The 19503-nt window shown below is 39.8% G+C and overlaps 1 protein-coding gene across 3 annotated transcripts in view; it reads right to left on the bottom strand.

Moving 5' to 3' along the window:
* Window positions 1-19503, bottom strand: part of NCAPG2 (non-SMC condensin II complex subunit G2) — a 90392-nt gene that overhangs the window by 52985 nt on the left and 17904 nt on the right. For all 3 annotated transcript variants that reach the window (XM_039473001.2, XM_074378840.1, XM_074378839.1), the window contains 8 exons: window positions 19216-19370; window positions 17824-17958; window positions 15338-15432; window positions 14170-14239; window positions 11043-11129; window positions 8194-8289; window positions 7445-7570; window positions 1993-2172 (listed from right to left, as the gene is read on the bottom strand). In XM_039473001.2, coding sequence (XP_039328935.2) covers window positions 1993-2172; window positions 7445-7570; window positions 8194-8289; window positions 11043-11129; window positions 14170-14239; window positions 15338-15432; window positions 17824-17958; window positions 19216-19370 — 944 coding nt within the window. The remainder of the gene's footprint in view (window positions 1-1992; window positions 2173-7444; window positions 7571-8193; window positions 8290-11042; window positions 11130-14169; window positions 14240-15337; window positions 15433-17823; window positions 17959-19215; window positions 19371-19503) is intronic.

Below are 19503 nucleotides of genomic sequence, written 5' to 3'. Positions count from 1 at the left end.
GAGCTACCTTTTGGTCACCTGAGCAGAGCTCTCAAGAAGACGTTTGTCTGTAAACTGGAACCAGCCTCATGTAAACTGCACTCAGAGCAAGGTGGGTACAAGAAGCACATGGGTCCCTGACTCTTCAGCCAGCACTTAAAGAATAAGAGCATTCAACCAAAAACAAAGAGGAAGAAGAGGGACTGTGGGTTTACAACAACATCCAGAAGGACAAAGGAATGTTCTAGGAATGAATTCTGCTCAGAGATCAAAAGTCTAGTGAAGCGGTCACATGAAATTAACCTTGGCTAGAAATGCTTTACTGTAACAGTGGACATAAAAGATGCTTTACAGTGGACTGGGGAATAGCAGGAAATGGAGACAGAACATTTAGGTGACCACTGGACCACTGAACTAAGACTCTCTTGAGAGTAAGAAGGCTGTTCCTAACAATTACGGCAGAGCAATAGGCATGAGCCCAAATGTCTGATCACTCAGCAAACACAGACATGCTCCTCAGAATATATTTCCGCAATGAGGAGATCTAGAGCAGCCTCTGCCTCAGATGAAGATGTGAACATGCTTACAAACCTATAGGAAGGATACTTCTGAGAGGAAGAGGTTGAACATGCACAGAAAAAAAAATTTTTTTTGAGACAAGGTCTGGCTGTGCCACCCAGGCTGGAGTGCAGTGGCACAATCTCGGCTAACTCCAACCTCACTTCCCAGGCTCAAGTCATCTTCCCACCTCAGCCTCCCAAGTAGCTGGGACTACACAGGTGCACACCAACATGCCTGGCTAATTTGTTTTTTTGTATTTTTGTAGAGACAGGGTTTTGCCACTCTGCTCAGGCTGATCTCGGGCTCATGAACTCAAGCAATCCACCTGCTCTGGCCTCCCAAAGTGCTGCGATTACAGGCGTGAGCCATTGCACCTAGCCCAGAAAACTTTTCAAATACAGAAAATAAGCAAGCAGGTTCCTGAGAAGTGGGGAGGAAGATCCACAGGAGCCCCCACTGGGTCATGGCTGTAAGGCCAGAGAGCCACTCTGAAAATGTCTGTTTTGCACATGAGAGAAGAAGAAGTCACCTGCTTTGTGCTCAGCGGAGTCAGAGCTTCTAAACAGTTGATTCCAGTAGTGGGAAAGTGAGATCATTTCTTCTTAGGTCATCTCACAGGCTTTTACGAAATTCTCTGAATTGGCCTCTCTGAGAGCTTTACAGATTCTCCAAACCCATTTGTTATTGCAGCCTGGGTAGCCCCCTCCCTCTGGTTCATTCCACATCCAGCCATCTTGCATTTTCTCACCAAAGTTAGGGGGAAGAAAAGATCAACGGCCACCTCACTACCATCTAACATACATATTATAATTTCTATAAACCTAAGACAGTTCAAGTTGCTTAGAAAATAAAACGTGAGTTCCTCTTGCAAAGTTTGAGCTACTATTGGTGTTGGTGATGGGTGGGAGATACTAAAAAATTACTCAAGTGAATCCAAATATAGTCTATGTACAAGGTTCTATGCAAAGCATTTCTCCAAGACATTGCACAAAGAGACAAAAAAGAATAAATTCAACGGTACTGGGATCCCTTCCCTCCTAACACTAAAAATTATTAGTTCAAGTAGTCATTTTTTGTAGAAAACACTTTTAATTTGGTTTTTAAAAACCTTACTTTGGATATAAAACAAAATGTCAAAAATGTTATCTTTGTGGAGTAGGATTACAGGTATTATATTAATCTTTTTCTTTTTCTGTTTTTCTAATTCAGGCATCCCCAAACTTCTTACACAGGGGGCCAGTTCACTGTCCCTCAGACTGTTGGAGGGCTGCCACATACTGTGCTCCTCTCACTGACCACCAATGAAAGAGGTGCCCCTTCCTGAAGTGCAGAGGGGGGCTGGATAAATGGCCTCAGGGGGCCACATGCAGCCCGCAGGCTGTAGTTTGGGGACACCTGTTCTAATTATTCTACAATAAATAGACATTCCTTACATAATTTTAAAAATCTTACCTTAAAGACAGAACAACGAACATCAGCTGAGCTCATGTCAAATGCCAGTTCTCCAGTCACCTTCTTCAGGAGGTCAATAAGAATGGTCGGGGGCATCATTTCCCAGTACTTGGAAGTTATTTTACAAACACCAAGGATCCCTGTGGAACGGACCATCGGATAAGGATCTTCTAAAAGGCTCTATAAGTAGGAGGGGAGAAAGGCTTAAAAACCTTGACTTAATTCCCTTCATTTCAACATCTGCTTCACACAAGAGCACTTGGGGATTTGTAACTTAATCAGAGAAACTTCGAGCATAGAAACACTGGACACATATGGATTCCTAGACCTGAAATTACTTGCTGTCACTTTTAAAGCAGAGTATCTAAGAAGATCAAGCTAGAAACATGTGATTCCTTATTTGCCACATCCCGACAGCAGGGCCTCAAAACCAGCTCTGTCATTCAGTGAGATCTGCAGACTCAGCTGACCATGGCAGGTGTTCAGATTAGGCATGGCCCACGTACACCATCTTTTGAATTCTAAAATGCTGTAATGCATTTTAGAGCCCAGAATAAAATAATTCTACTTGTAATGAACTGATCCAGACCACGATCATCAGTGGCACTAAACATTCAAAAGTAGACAATGAGGCAGTAAGCACCCCAATGGGAACACTCAGCATCACCAGGAAATAATGTCTGCAACAAAACCCCAAAGAAAAACATGAATCAGATCAACTGTCTCATTGAACCACCAGTTTATAGGAAACACAAAGGGCAAAGAAACACACTAATGGCATCACAGGAATGGGTTCTATAAAATCCAGACTGCTGAAAATGTCATAGAATAATCTGGCTCCTTCGATAACAACAAAAATAGCAAGTTTTAAGAAAACAAAACACAGCAAGATTGTGGCGAGGGAGCCCATGGTCCAGGAGACTTAAGCCGTATGTCAGTTAGTCGCAGCACATGGTCCTTAGAGAAACGTTCAAACAAAATGAGAAAATGGGAACAACAAATGGGTACCCCAAGACATTAAGGAATCATTGTTCATTTATCTTTTTTTTTTTTTTTTTTTTTTGAGATGGAGTTTCGCTGTTGTTGCCCAGGCTGGAGTGCAATGGCGCGATCTTGGCTCACCGCAACCTCCGCCTCCTGGGTTCAGGCAATTCTCCTGCCTCACCTCCTGAGTAGCTGGGATTACAGGCACGTGCCACCATGCCCAGCTAATTTTTTGTATTTTGAGTAGAGACGGGGTTTCACCATGTTGACCAGGATGGTCTCGATCTCTTGACCTCGTGATCCACCCGCCTTGGCCTCCCATAGTGCTGGGATTACAGGCTTGAGCCACCGCGCCCGGCTCATTTATCTTTAGCTTTGATCACGGCATGATTTTTAAAAAAAGATTACCTTTTACCAAAACATTCTGACCCATTTAGAGCTGAGATGATATGATGGGTGTCCCAAATGTTTCAAGACGGGAAGAAATTGGATTGGGATTAGTCAGCAATGAGTAAAACTGTGTTGTGGGCACACAGGGGTTATTACTCCAGTCTTTTTTTTATTATGCATGACATTTTCTATTAGGAATGTTGAAAAACACAACAGAATTCTTACCACTTTCTTTTTTCTTACTACTTTTTAAATTAGAAAATGCTTCAAGTTAAAATTAATCATTTACCCCGTCTCCTCCCCCAAATTTGACCAAAATGACAAATAATAGAGAAAAGTTCTTAGCAATAACAGAAAACAAAAACATGAAGAAATTTCTGGAAGAAAGAAAGGGAATAAGAAACAGATTCATGGAGAAAAGAGCATAAAAGTTTGTAACCTAGACATTCCTAAGTGAGGGTGCTCTAAAGACAGGAGGCTGTTACCTCAGAGAGCTCACATCAGCCCCGAACCCAGAGTCCAGGTTATAGAGAAGAGAGGCTGAGGTGTTTGGGACAAGGGCTGCAAAAAACTCCTGATGAGATGTACAGGCCAGCAGGAGTTCAGGAGCAAGGATGTGCCTGCCCAGGATAAAGTCTTCCTTTCTTTTTGAGATGGAGTCTTGCTCTGTCACCCAGGCTGGAGTGCAGTGGGCTGATCTCAGCTCACTGAAACCTCCGCCTCCCGGGTTCAAGTGATTCTCCTGCCTCAGCCTCCTGAGTAGCTGGGATTATAGGTGCCCACCACCACACTCAGCTAGTTTTTGCATTTTTAGTAGACACGGGGTTTCACCATGTTGATCAGGCTGGTCTCAAACTCCTGACCTACGGATCTGCCAGCCTCGGCCTCCCAGAGTGCTAGGATTACAGGTGTGAGCCACCACACCCAGCCTAAGACTTAAAAATGGTTTCTAAACAAAGTGTGTAATCTGCCAGGAAGAGTTCCTGAAATAAATACTGGGCAACAGACAAAGAACAACAAATAAAGAGCCAGCAATAACTCTAAGCTTCCAAAATGGAAAAGAAGGGAGAGCAATGCCACTCAGAAGGAAAGGGCCCTTTGTACTTAGGTAGCAAGGAGTCACCTGCGTGCCTGCTCCTTCTCCACAGAAACGAAGGAGAGCCTACCTACCTGCTGTTGGACTCTGCTCATTTAGGCAAACCTGAGACACAAGTCTACACAACTAGAGGAACACCTGCTAACTATCTTACCAACCCAATCCTTTATCCAAAAATAAAAATGGAAAAGATGAGCCGGGCGTGGTGGCTCCCACCTGTAATCCCAGCACTTTGGGAGGCCGAGGTGGGTGGATCACGAGGTCAAGAGATCGAGACCATCCTGGTCAACATAGTGAAACCCCGTCTCTACTAAAAATACAAAAAATCAGCTGGGCATGGTGGCGCGTGCCTGTAATCCCAGCTACTCAGGAGGCTGAGGCAGGAGAATTGCCTGAACCCAGGAGGCAGAGGTTGCGGTGAGCCGAGATCGTGCCATTGCACTCCAGCCTGGGTAACAAGAGCGAAACTCTGTCTCAAAAAAAAAAAAAATGGAAAAGATGATCAGCCATTTAAGAAAAAGCAAACAGCAAGAAAAAAAGATGACAAAAATAAAACAAAAATTAGAAAATAACTTTAGGAATCTCAGGGCTTGTCCTTGGGATTCAGAAGTTTTTATGTATTTTGTTTTCTATGAATTACTTTCAATAATAATCTTTAAAAATAAAAAGATATTCTGGACAATCACCTTACAACCACATCCTCTCTGGGCTCAGTGCCCATATCCGTTTGCAATTACACCATTACCAGATAATCACTCAAAATGATAGCACACGATTTCCAATGCTGTTTCTGTCACATCTCTATTTACAAACATTGAGTCCTCTTCTTTTTTAAAACAGGGTCTTGCTGTGTCACCCAGGCTGAAGTGCAGTAGCACAATCTCAGCTCACTGCAGCCTTGAACTTCCAACCTCAAGCGATCCTCCCACTTCAGCCTCCCGAGTAGGTGGGACTAAAGGCATACGCCACAGTGCCAGGCTATCATTTTTATTTTTATTGGTAGAGACAGGGTTTTGCCATGTTGCCCAGGATTGCTCAAACAATCCTCCGGCTCAGCCTCTCAAAGCGTTGGGGTTACAGGTGTGAGCCACTGCACCTAGACCCTTTTTTATTTTCTAAAAAAAGTTTCTCCACATTACTCAGGTTTAAGGAATACCAATAGAGCACAAAGCATGAGAGAACAGTTAAGGTACACGGAAGACACAGGAAATAACCACTTATTTATCAGATCACCTTACTTATTTATCAGATTAGCTCTTACTTATTTATCAGATCGCCTCCTTAGTCTCCTCATGAAAGAGCCTAATATCCATCTAAAGGTCAAGTTAAAGCCTTGAGAGATGCAGCATCCAGGACAGGAGCTCTCAGCCAGCTTTGGGGAACAATGCTGCAGGCCAGACCCAGCCGGTACCTGCTCCTACACAGCCTACAGTGCTAAGAATGGTTCATACTTCTTAATGATTGGAAAAAATGAACAAACTATCATTTTATGACGCGAAAATTACATGAAATTAAAATTTTGTTGTCCACAGTTTTTTTATCTTTTTGAAATAAGAGACACGGTCTCGCTCTATTGCCCAGGCTGGAGTGCAGTGGTATAATCATGGTTCACTGTAGCCTTGACCTCCTTGGCTCAGGTGATCCTCCTATTTGAGGCCGCAGTAAGTAATGATCATGCCACTGGACTCCAGCCTAGGAGACAGAGCACAACTTTGGTTCTAAAAAATAATAATAAAATAAAAATTTTAAGTAAGGAATCTTAAAAAAAAAAAAAAAAGGAATTGTAGATAAATATACATAATGTACACAGCAAAATACTAATGACTTCATTTATGGGTGTGTGTGTGTGTGTGTGTGTGTGTGAGTGTGTGTGTGCATAAAGAAGTATACAGATATTTACTACACTTTTTTTGTAAGACAGGATCTCACTCTGTCACCCAGGCTGGGGTGCAGTTATGTAATCATGGCTCACTGTAGCCTTGACCTCCTGGGCTGAAGCCTCCCAAGTAGCTGGGACCACAAGCATGCACCACCACACCAGGCTGTTTTTTTTGTTGTTGTTTTTTTTAACTTTTTGTAGAAATGAGGTCTTACTATGTTGCCCAGGCTGGTTTCGAACTCCTGGCCTCAAATAGTCCTCCCACCGCATTGGGATTACAGGTGTGAGCCACCATGAGGGCCTAATATACTATTATTTCAACTTTCTACATGTCAGTTTTTCTGTAAGTTAGAAAATAAAAAAAAGGGAGCATTTCAGAAGCACAGGCAACAGCATTACAATAGCATTTTGCTGTCCCTGTTTCCTAAAACATTACTACTTAGGACAGTAAATAATATGCACTGCTTACCCTGTTTTAGGAAACACAGACTAAGCAGATGAAAAGAATTCATAATACCCCTTAGAAATAAATGCCACATCTTAACATCCTAACACCTCATCTGAAAAACCAACTGCCACAGTCATTATTTGTAAGCTTGCCCCGAAATATAATCACTGTTTGATCATTATGCCACTCAACACCTTTATGATAGGCAAGATCCCGATTCCACTTACAGAGAAAGACACAGAGAAGTTAAGTGACTTGCCCAAAACTACACACCTATTAAGTGAGAGTGGTAAAATCTGACCCCAGAGAGCAGGTGGCTGACATGGCTGACACCAGAGCATGTGCTTTACCCACTATATGACATCATCTCTCCACTGGGGAAACAATAAACACATGCATAAAATGTTTAAAACCGCAGACAGTAATAAATAATTAAATGTTTCAAAAGCAGAAAAAGACACCATGGGTCCACACTGTTGCAGAAGGCCCCAGGGAGAACTGGCATCTCTCTGAAGAATACTCCAGGTTTAGAAACCATACCCTATGGGAGCAGAGCTCCGGCTGTTACAGGGGAGGTGGGGACACACAAGCAGTACGTGCCGTAGCCTGGACAAAGCTGGTATCTGTAAGAAGCTTGACCACCTGAAGTACGTACATAGAGCTCTTCAAACTGTTTCTGAATTTCACTGTCCATTTCAACAGCGTGAAAACTTGGGTCCCTAATAGGAAATGCTTCAACAAACAACAATGCAGCATTTGATCGAACTTCAGAGTTTCTGGCCTATAATAATAAAAGAAGAGTATTTCAAAATCCCAAAGAGTTAACACACAAAGACTTGAGTACAGTGTTCCCAAAGCAAGACTTTAATTATTTTGATACAGATTTATTTTCAAATTACAAACAATTATAATATTTAAATTGACCAAACTTGGCTCAGTTCAATGTCAATAGATAGTAAGAAAAGATCAAGCTTCCTCACTTCAAAGCCCACTTCATGTCACTAAGAAGTGGTCACCCCACATCCTCACTAAAGATACCAGGTGTCTGCATTGAAAGTCATGTGTGTTTGTTACATCTCCAGGAGCTGGACAGCCCAGGCCAGCACTACAGACCACCCGCAGCCTCAACTGGTTTGCTTTATGGCATGTCTCTAACCTCCTTACCCAAACATGGTTACTTCAAAATAACTGTGTAGTTAGCACTAAACCAAGCCAGATTTCCAGTTAAACGGAACCAAGAAATGCTTGTAATAAGAGAAAAAAACATTTGTTCAAAAATTTCACAAAGCACTCAGTCTCTAGTCTTATTTTTACTATTTTATTACAATTTTGAATTAGAGTTTACTGCATTCAAAAGCTCAAGCAGTACATTCTAAACACCGATAAGCTACTTAAAATTTATACCTTTAGTCCTCTCCAAAGAATGGGTTTATATAATCTATAAAGCATCTCTTCCACTCCCTGCCGAACTTTCTTTTGATGATGAAAGTAACTCAGAACCTAAGGACCAAAAAAAAAAACGGAAAAGGAAGGCATTAATAACAACAACAAAAGCATTTGAAAAGAGCAACAGGGAGAATTGTTCTCTTCACCACAAGTAGGCTCTGGCTGGCACCCACATGTCATGAAAATTCTTTAGCAGGAGTAACTTCAATGGACATAGGACAGTACTAAATGCAGTCAATCACAAGAAAGAAATCCACAGCTGAAAGAAAAAGATTAACGGCCTTGGGCAATAAAACGGTTTGGGTTCCAGTTTCTGCTATTCTGCCAACAGCCACATAACCCCCAAAAAAAGACTCGTTTACACCTCTGACCTTCAGGATAAAACGCAGAAGGGGAGCACGTAAAGGAGATTCCCGAGTGGTTCTTAGAGCTCATGCTTGTACCAAAAGGCTAACTAAATCTCTTTATTACCAGCACCTGGTAACTGTTCCATGACTTTGTAACAAGGTGACCCTTCACTATACAAGATTACTTTAGGTATCAGGTTCCTCCCAAAACTTAGGAAAAATCAGAAAATGATCATTCTTGTAGCTTTCATTCTTCTTTTCCTACCCAATTCTTTTTCAGTCAGAATCTTCCCAAAATTCTTTGTAGAGTCATGTCCCTAACAACAATCAATTTTGCCTTACTTCCCTATTCACACCTTTTGGGACTAAACTTAACTACTGAGAAATGAAATTTTTGCAAAATTAAACAAGCTGTAAAACAATAGCCTATACTTGGCCGGGCGCGGTGGCTCAAGCCTGTAATCCCAGCACTTTGGGAGGCCGAGGCGGGTGGATCACAAGGTCGAGAGATAGAGACCATCCTGGTCAACATGGTGAAACCCCGTCTCTACTAAAAGTACAAAAAATCAGCTGGACATGGTGGCATGTGCCTGTAATCCCAGCTACTCAGGAGGCTGAGGCAGGAGAATTGCCTGAACCCGGGAGGCGGAGGTTGCGGTGAGCCGAGATGGCACCATTGCACTCCAGCCAGGGTAACAAGAGCGAAACTCCGTTTCAGAAAAAAAAAAAAAAGAAAAAAAAAATAGCCTATACTTTAAGTGAGCTTGTATCAACTTTACCCTAGAAGAACTACAGTATGGGGATTATTTTTTTCTGATTATTATTTTGGAGGTTTTTTTGATAGTGCTAAGTGAAATTACTCTATAGTTTGCTTTTCGTGTATAATACTATTAAGTATTGATATCAACAGTATACTTGCTTCATAGAAAGATTTTCTAAACAGCTTAAGAATTAACTCATATATCATAAAATCCACTCTTTTAAAGAAAACAATTCAGTGGCTTTCAGTATATTTAGAGCTTTGCTACCATTATAACATTAATTATAATTATATAATTATAATTCTAAAACATTTTCATCAACAATATGGAGATTTTTAATTTCAAATGATGTGTGAAGCACCACCTTTCAATATCAATAAAATGATTTATCAGATAAATTTATTATTTATCAAATAAAAACAATTTGAGGAAGAAACTACAATGTGTTATAAGCAGTGATAAAACAATTACTTGGAGTTGAGTAACACAATTCACTTGAGTGAAATCTAATATTCTCCCTTTAAATTCTTTTTGTGCATAATTTCCATAAATTTACCAAATAGTGATATCTATTCTTATGATATCTTAACTACTCAGACCACCATGGCAGAAAATAACATATTGAAATGTACATCATTTACATATAAACTATACATATAGTTTAAATAAACATAAATATACAGTTTACATAAACATATGTAGTTTAATATGATGCAATTCTTTCTACTAAATAAAATCTGAAACACCAAATCATGTATGTGAAATAACCCAAACTGACTACAACTAAATAAAGCCACACTGAGACTGGGGATAGGGTAGTGGGGGTAGGACAGGAAGTTCCTTGAATATATTTATCCTAAATATACGCAATCACAATTTTTAAATCCTCTAGAAAGCTTGGTCTAGATAAATCTCTGGGTTCTTTATCCTTGTATAACTTAAATCATTAATAATGCAAAGAAACATTTTCTTATACATTCAAAATTAAGTAGCATATTTATTCTATAAATGCAGTAGTTTCACTATACAACAAAACAAAGAAATGGGTAGTCTTCATTCACTTGGTTTCTTATGTGATTGCCAAAACTAACAGCAAGCAAACAAGGCATCTCATGGGTTAGAACACTGATCAACAGTAACCGCTTAATTTAACCAAACACAGCAAACCAGATTTTCCCATTCCTCCTGCCAGGATCCTTATGATCCATCACACACCTATCAGTGTAGTAATGACACTGATGATAGAATCTTATCTAATCAATTTATAATTATTAATATAAAGGTAAAGTTCATATCTTAATTCTGAAATTACCTTTACAAAATATCAAAAGAAATAATCAAAACATTTATTCATTTGGTTTGCAGAACAGCAAAATTGGAATTTAATATGTAAAATAATAAAGAGTAATTTCAAATACTCTCTAAGATGTTTGAAAAAAATGATAGTGGCCATTAGAAACTGTTAATTTAAGGTCATTCAAATACAATACTGACCATCTCAACAACAATGCACCTTTGCTTTCCTCATTAAAACTTTGGTGGCAGGAATAAAACTGCCAGACATCGAATATCAATGTCCTGAGAAATCCCAACTGATGTCTGTGAAAGCTTAACTTAATTTTAAAATTTAACCGAAACAATCATCTAAAAGCAAAACAGAGGAAACATTATTTCAAAAACAGTCTGTTCACAATCTTACCTCCCGCACTTTGGAGTGCACTGGAGACCTCCTTGGAAGGTGTATCCCGTGGAACATGAAGTCCTGGATGCAATCATTTTCAATTGTCTGAAATAACAAATGCAATGCAAAGCACTTGGTGTGTGTGAGTCCTACTGACGACCTGACAAGCAGTGTAGCCTCCGAATACAAGAAGAGTCTGATCTGTCCATCTTACATTTCATGAGGAAAAAGCCTGCATCCTTTTGTCCAAGCTTTCTTACTGCAAGTCCATGTTTCTTAGAATTCCTGTGGTTTTCATATATGGAGAATGCTTAGCTTCTTTTTATTTGATGAAATGTCAACTCTGTGCCAAATGGCAAGGTAAGCTTCCACCTACCACTAAAGGCTAGTTCAAATCAGACAAATTCCAGAGACTGGGTGCATGTTGAGTGGGAAGCCCCCTCTTCTGACTCGACACTGACCTGGACAACCTTCAGAAGATGGGATTTGTTCCAACAGCCTCCACAGAATTAAAACAGAACTACCTCTACAGTGGATGCTGTAAATAAGATCTTTCTAATGTGGCATGTTCTGAGGTGGTATATCGACCATCTTAAAAAAAAAAAAAAAAGATCTTTCAGGGCCACATTGAGAAGGGCTAAGCAAGGAAGGTGTAGGAAGCCCCTCATCAGCCCCATGCACTAATGGTACTCAGAGTGCAGCAACTGGGGAAAGGCCTAGCCTGTAAGAGTAGCAAAAAACCCCAGTGGACCCCATGGTTTGCACCTGTACTCTATGCCTGCCCTCACACGTGTGAGATTTCTATGGCTTTAGGGAGGGACCTAAGGAAACCCTTCTAGGGTTAATACTAATACAAACCAGATTCTACAGATGCTCAAGTTCCTCTTCTCCATTGTATTTGAAAATATTTTTCACCTGAAGACACTTAGCATCACTTAATGTGGGACAACCACACATTGTCTGACTTGCAATGCAAGATGAGATACACAGCACTACCTGGGAAATTAGTTGTGCCATAAAAGTTGAATCCAAACCTTTAGAGCAGGCGTCCCCAAACTTTTTACACAGGAGGCCAGTTCACTGTCCCTCAGACCGTTGGAGGGCCACCACATACTGTGCTCCTCTCACTGACCACCAATGAAAGAGGTGCCCTTTCCTCAAGTGCGGTGGGGGGCCGGATAAACGGCCTCAGGGGGCCACATGTGGCCCATGGGCCGTCGTTTGGGGATGCCTGCTTTAGAGCTAACTACCAGAATGCTACATTCTATAGGACAATTGGTCCAATTTCCTCACATGCCAATGCATAGGTTTTTAAAAAAAAAAAAGAAAAGGAAGGAGGCAGGCTCTAGAATAAGCAATTTTAATGGTATAACAGGCAACTGTCATGGGGAAACCTGTTGAATGCTAATTCAAAAAACTAAGGAAACACTTTGAGATCATTGGAAAAATTTTAATGTGGCTTGACTATTTTTTAAAAATACCAAGGATTTACTCTCAGTTTTAGGTCTTACAATGGCATTCTATAACCACATTTTTGAGAGACGAATAAAGTAGTATACAGAAATGAAATGTCAGGTCTGGAATTTGCCGGAAAATCTTAAAGAGAGGGAGAGCAGAAAGGAAGGGAGTGAGACTGAGAAATACATGTTGTTGGTATCAATTTTGTATACATCGAGTCAAATAGTTTTTATTTTATTTTTTGTAGAGACAGCCATGTTGGCCAAGCCAACTCAGGTCTCAAACTCTTGATCTCAGATGATCCACCCGCCTCGGCCTCCCACAGTGCTGGGATTAGAGGTGTGAGCCACCGTGACTGGCCTCTTTTTTATTTTCTAGAAGTCAGTGATAAACCTTGGCAACATAAATCAAGTGTAAGTTGTGCAGAGGAGCAGAGAGGACAGAAGTAAACTCCAAACGTGGGGCAGCCTCTGTCCACCCTGCAAGTGCCTCTCTCTGCCCATCAGTGCAGGGCCTGCTCTCCAAAGAGGAATGAAAAGTCAAGATAGAACACAGGGTAGTGAGAGGCTCCTTTCTGACTTAGAGTAAAAATTTTATTCTCAGAGTAAAAGAAAAATGATTGAAAACCTAGTACAAGAAAAATATAATGGAAAACGAAGACACTTTCTTTTGTCCAAAAGGGTGTCTGGATGTTGGGTTGGGTTTGTGGATTACATAGCCCTATCTTCATAACATAAATACTATGTAGTCACCAGAGTTACCCAGAGTCGAAGAAAATACCTTCAAATTTTCGAAAATAATGTAACTAAAAGAGGTGACTTGAAGTTCCTGAACAGCACTATCCAATAGAAACTGAATGCAAGCCACAGACGCAATTTTAAATGTTCTAGTGGCTGCATTAAAAACAGACAAAAGAAACAGGAAAAATTATTTTAGTATTACACAGGCATCCCTTGGTATCCATAGGGGATCAGTTCTAGGACCTCCCTTGGATGCCAGAGTCTGCAGATGCTCAAATTCCTCATATTAAGTGGAGTAGTACCTGCATATAACCTACGCACATCTCCTGCACACTTTAAATCATCTCTAGATTACTTATAATACTTAATACAATGTCAATGTTATGTAAATAGTTGTGACATTACATGTTTAGGGAGTGATGACAAGAAAAAAAAAGGCTGTACATGTTAAGTACAGATACATTTTTTTTCCCAAATATTTTCTGTCCTTGGTTGGTTGAATCCATGGATGCGAAACCCACAGATACAAAAGGTCAACTACATTTAGCCTAATACATCCAAACGACTATCATTTCAACATCTACTCAACATTTTTAAAAAGTACTGAGATACTTCATATTTTTTCTATATCAGGTCTTTGAAATCTGGTATGTTTCTTACACTTACAACACATCTCGATTTGGACTGGCCACATCCCAAATGCCCAGTGACCACATGTGGTTGGAAGGATCAGGGTCAGAGCTCCCTCCCAGCTGATAGAGCACAGTCCTACCACCCACAAACCACAGATCTTAGCAAGCGACTGGACTCCCCATCAAACAGATTTTAATTATTTGGCTTTATTTTGACAGGATGCATAAACACAGATCTTAACCCTCCTTTGACTACTTATTTAGTAACTAAATTATAATAAAAATAAGTGTTAACATTTAATAAAATGAAAATACCTCCAGTATTTTCCCTGAAGCCTTTTTCCAAGCTCTGAAATAAATTTCTGCAATGTATACCATCAAAGACCTATTTAAAAAGATCAAAATAGTTTTAATGCAAATTTAAAGAATTATACTTTCAACATGTATCATTTCAGCTACTCTCTAACCATAGCGAAAAATAAACTCAGATTAAACCAGTGCTTTGCAAATTATCTACAGAAATAGGTTATCTACCTGGGCAAAAAGTAGAAAACGGAAAAGGTTTTGGAAGGAAAACCGAAGTGACAAACCATTTCCTCCTTCTCAGTCAAGGCTTACCTAGAACTTTATTATTTTCTGTGAAACCATGAGTGTGTAAGTCCAATTCTAAAGTCAAAAATATTTAAATATAAACAAATTGTCAACTTGGAGTCATTTTGGACTTTTCATGCTATCAATTCCTCAGGTTCAAGAAGCCCTAAAATACCAGTACCAACTTAAGAATCATAACTTTAGAAATCTATTAGTTCAATTCAAATATTGTGAAGATACGGAAATATAAAAAAGCAATCTAGTATACAAAAGGAGCACTGTAATCAGAGATCCAGAATCAAATCCCAACTTGGTATTTATACAGTTGCCTGACATTGGGAAATTTAGTAACCAAAGCCTACCTCGAAAGAGAGTTGCGAGGATTAAATTTTAAAATGCAGACTAAGTACTCAGCACTAGAGCAAATGAAGTACTTTGCCTTGTGCCTGGCAAATAGCAAGCATCCACCTGACATCTCCATCATGTATGGAGTGAGAGAGTCAGGACTGCAACATTCCCTGCTGCTCCTGCACAGTCCACAGGCTCTTCCAAGAAGCCATACAGGACAGGCCATGTGCAACCAAAAAGCACACATTGCATTCAAAGTACCATTGGCATGGTTTTATTATGAGCAAGGCTAAGGTTCAACTGGACACTATTTTAACTATTTAAAGAACTACCACAAATTAAAACCTTAATTTCAGTGGTCACCACTGGAAAATAATAATTTCCTATAGAAGGAAAAAGCTACCCATTGATACAATAGTACATAATAAATAACATATTTCTAAAGCTTCCAATCTATTACTATAACTTTAAAAAGTTGGAGCAAATGGAATCTTTCAAAACCAGATGAAGACAGCACAAAATCTTAATTACCTTTAATACTTACTTTTGTAATCCCTGTAACTGGTTTTTAATGGTCCCATGGATCATTTTGATAAAGTTTATATTCCAGTTGAAGAGAGAACTAAGAAATCTTCTTCCCTACAAATAAAAAAAGGGATATGTTTAAATTGCCACCAAATAAAAAGTTCCAAATAACAATTATTTGAACGTCAAGTAAGCTAAACATTGCTATTGCTAAAAAGAAGGCACATGTAATTATAATTGACAGCACATGCACAAGTTGAACTGTTTGTGGGGCCTGCATAGCTGGGGGCCATACAAGCCTCCTCCCCCAGGGCCAAGCAGCCACTACACTGAGCACCTCTGTCGTCAAGGACCACAGGTGTAGAGAGAGAGACCAGAGACAATAACCACGGGTCCATAAACATCTCATTCTGGCCCTGTCGTGGATGGCTACATAATCGCAAATGAAAGAAAGCTTTAAGTAGGTGGGTGAGAATGGAGTTGAATATCTCGTTTTGTTTCACCTTCTCAGGTATAAATGAGAAAACTGAGGACTCATATAGTTAAAAGGCTAAGTGTTTGCCAAGCTAGAATTTCGAAATACACAGTGTTCAAGTCATAAATACATCAGGTATTTATGACGTATTTATGTATGTAGTACATAATTTGTGATGTATTATGTATGTAGTACATAATATAGTACATAACATATTTGTAGTAGCATACATTACATGCATGCTACTATATTATACATCTGAACCTAAAAAGAATGAATATTTACACTTTATAGAGTTCATAAACTACATCTATCAAGAATTATCTCAGTGAATAGCACCTTTATCTCTTACCAGCACACCACTGCACAGAACTGGAATCCTACAGAAATGCAATACATTTTTATTCAAATCCAGGGTAAACAACAGGCAAGGTAAAAAATAAATAAATAAATAAATAAATAATAATAATAATAATAATATCACTAGAAGTAATCTGTCAGTACAGTACAAGATGTTTATGGTTTACTCAGAATGACCGAAAACTGACCTGACCAAATTAATAATTAATTAGGAAACTAAGTTTAGATATCTTAAATTCAAAGGAGCACATCAATTTTTTAAAGACAGTAGGGGTTGTAACACATACGTATATTTATGCATATGTTATATACCTGCACACATACATGACAAGTATGATTCAACAACTGCTTATGTGTAAGTCAACATAAAATAGTTTATTGTTTGAATCCATCATATTTGGGGACAATCCTGGAGATGTGTGGGGCACAGGCTGTGGTCCAGCATCTTTGTAACAACGATGGCACAGGGCAGCCCACCCCAAGGGCTCTTAACCATCAGCACCTGGGCTGTGGTTTGATCCCTATCACCTCATCTGTTTCTCACAGCAATCGTGTGAAGGAGTAACTTGCTCCTATTTTACAGAAGAAAACACTGAGGCTGAAAGGCCTGACCAAGAACAAACAAGGACCCCAGGAGCTGAAGGTCTCAGTTCCAATCATATGGCCCTTTGTCTAGCTGACTGCAGACGGCCTGCCGGGGTCCAGTTCTGTCTCTGCCACTGAACAGCTGTGAGACCTGGAGGAAATTTATTCCGTATCTCAGAGCTGGTCCTCCTCTTCCTCTGAAGACCTTCTCCACCTCCTTCAGAGAGGAGGGGTGACTTCCTCCTTCTGACTCAGATATGTACCTGCTGCACCATAAGTGCCCAAAAGCAAAGGCTTGCTCTAGTCTCCACTGACCCCTGCCTGGGCATATAGCCAAAACTCAGTAAACAACCGCAGAAGGTCCCGAAAAAAAGAACTATGTGAGCCTTTCTATAATTCTTAATTCTCTAGTAGTCATGTTAACAAAAGAAGATTAATTTTAATAATATATTTTATGTAAAGCAATATATCTAAAACTGTGTATTATATTAAGTATAAAACAAAAATTGTTAATGAACTATTTTATACTCATTTCTTTCCTCAAATCCATGTGTATTTTATAGTTATGGCTAATCTCAGTTCACATGGGCCCCATTGCAGGTGCTCAGTAGTCACATATGGGAGTTGACTCTAGGACAGGTAGTGCAGCATCAGGCCAGAAGCCTCTCTGGATTTACAGGATGGGCAGAAGAAAGAAATGGAGGATACTATGGGATGATAGTTTTGAATATATGCCAATTAAAGTGGAATTAGGGCAGAAAGCCAGATCTCATTCACAGACAAGTGCTTTCTCAACCTTGTTTTTAATCATTCTTAATTTAAAACGCAATTATGGCTCCCCCAGGATTCACACAACCACCTGTTACCATCCAATTTAATGATGAAATAAGCAAAGACTTGTAAAATGTTTGCTCTAGTACTTCCGTGCAATAAAAATGATGTGCAGTAAATATAATAGCTCCTGGTAGCTAAGTTGACTTTCACGGCAACACCAAGTGTGGTACAAACAGGAACCATGTGAACACAGGAGAAATATCTATTAAGAAGTAGCTCACAAACAGACCAAAAAAGAAACACCTATTTACCTCTTCTTTCTTGATATAATTAATATTTATGAAGCACTCAAGTAACATATCTTTAATTTCTCTACTTTCCTCCAAATCATAATCAAAGCAATATAAAGCTTGATGGATACGCCAAAGCCGACATATGTCTGCACCCTAGGAATGGCATAAAAAATGTTATACTTTTTTTCATGAACAGTAAAGTCATATTTCAAATCAAGTATATTTTATGTCATAAATAATGGTAATTCTAGTTGATTCATCAAAGATTAGAAAATGACAAATAAAAACAGATTTTAAAATCTGCAAATACCACCTGTAGCTCTACAGAACATTTTTTTTTTTTTTTAAGACGGAGTTTCGCTCTTGTTACCCAGGCTGGAGTGCAATGGCACGATCTCAGCTCACCGCAACCTCTGCCTCCTGAGTTCAGGCAATTCTCCTGCGTCAGCCTCCCGAGTAGCTGGGATTACAGGCACGTGCCACCATGCCCAGCTAATTTTTTGTATTTTTTTTTTTAGTAGAGATGGGGTTTCACCATGTTGACCAGGATGGTCTCGATCTCTTGACCTCATGATCCACCTGCCTCGGCCTCCCAAAGTGTTGGGATTATAGGTGTGAGCCACCGCGCCCGGCTACAGAACATTGTTTTTTAAAACGTAGGGGAAAAAAAATAAAAAATCCTGTAAGTTCAAGAACTTCCTCAATAATGAAGACATTATACATCTGAACTGTACAGTGCAGTAGACATTAGCTGCACTTTGCTGTAGAGCTAATAAAATGTGACTAGTGCAACTGAGGGAGTGAATTTGTAATTTTTAACTTGAAATTTAAATAGCCTTCTGTGGCTGGGCGCGGTGGCTCAAGCCTGTAATCCCAGCACTTTGGGAGGCCGAGGCAGGTGGATCACGAGGTCAAGAGATCGAGACCATCCTGGTCAACAAGGTGAAACCCCGTCTCTACTAAAAATACAAAAAATTAGCTGGGCATGGTGGCACATGCCTGTAATCCCAGCTACTCGGGAGGCTGAGGCAGGAGAATTTCCTGAACCCAGGAGGCAGAGGTTGTGGTGAGCCGAGATCGCGCCATTGCACTCCAGCCTGGGTAACAAGAGCGAAACTCCGTCTCAAAAAAAATAAAATAAAAAAATATAAATAGCCTTCGGTGGCTAGTGGCTACTACATTGAGTAGCACAGGTTTAGAATGTTAGAAAGACATTTTAAAACAAAGTCTTAGGTAGGTGGTGTACTCCTGCAGTCCCAGCTACTCCAGAGGCTGAGGCAGGAGGACTACTAGAGCCCAGGAGTTTGAGGCTGTAGTGAGGTATGATCATGCCAACTGCACTCCAGCTTGAGTAATGGAGAGAGACCCTGTTCCTAAAAAAAAAGAAAAAAGAAAAAAAAGTGAGCATACTGTCTTAGTCTCCAGACTCCTCCTCAGTAACATGACAAAGGCTGTCTTTCCTGTGTCTTCCTTAGCAGGCAGGCCTTTCTCCCACCAGGTAACACACAAATCCTGAATAGAACTCTGTAGTTTTCGTTCAGACTCAGGTAATGCATATAAAATACCTAAAATACAGCACAGTAATTTTCCAATTAGTAGGGCAAATTCTTATTACTTCAGATTCAACAGTTTAGAGTATTATGACTTTACACATTATTTACAGCTTTGCTGAGCAAATATTAGTTTATGTTTAATTTG

The sequence above is a fragment of the Saimiri boliviensis genome, chromosome 10, assembly GCF_048565385.1.
Source record: "Saimiri boliviensis isolate mSaiBol1 chromosome 10, mSaiBol1.pri, whole genome shotgun sequence".
NCBI classification, from domain to species: Eukaryota; Metazoa; Chordata; class Mammalia; order Primates; family Cebidae; genus Saimiri; species Saimiri boliviensis.
This window is presented reverse-complemented; position numbering and strand designations above follow the sequence as displayed.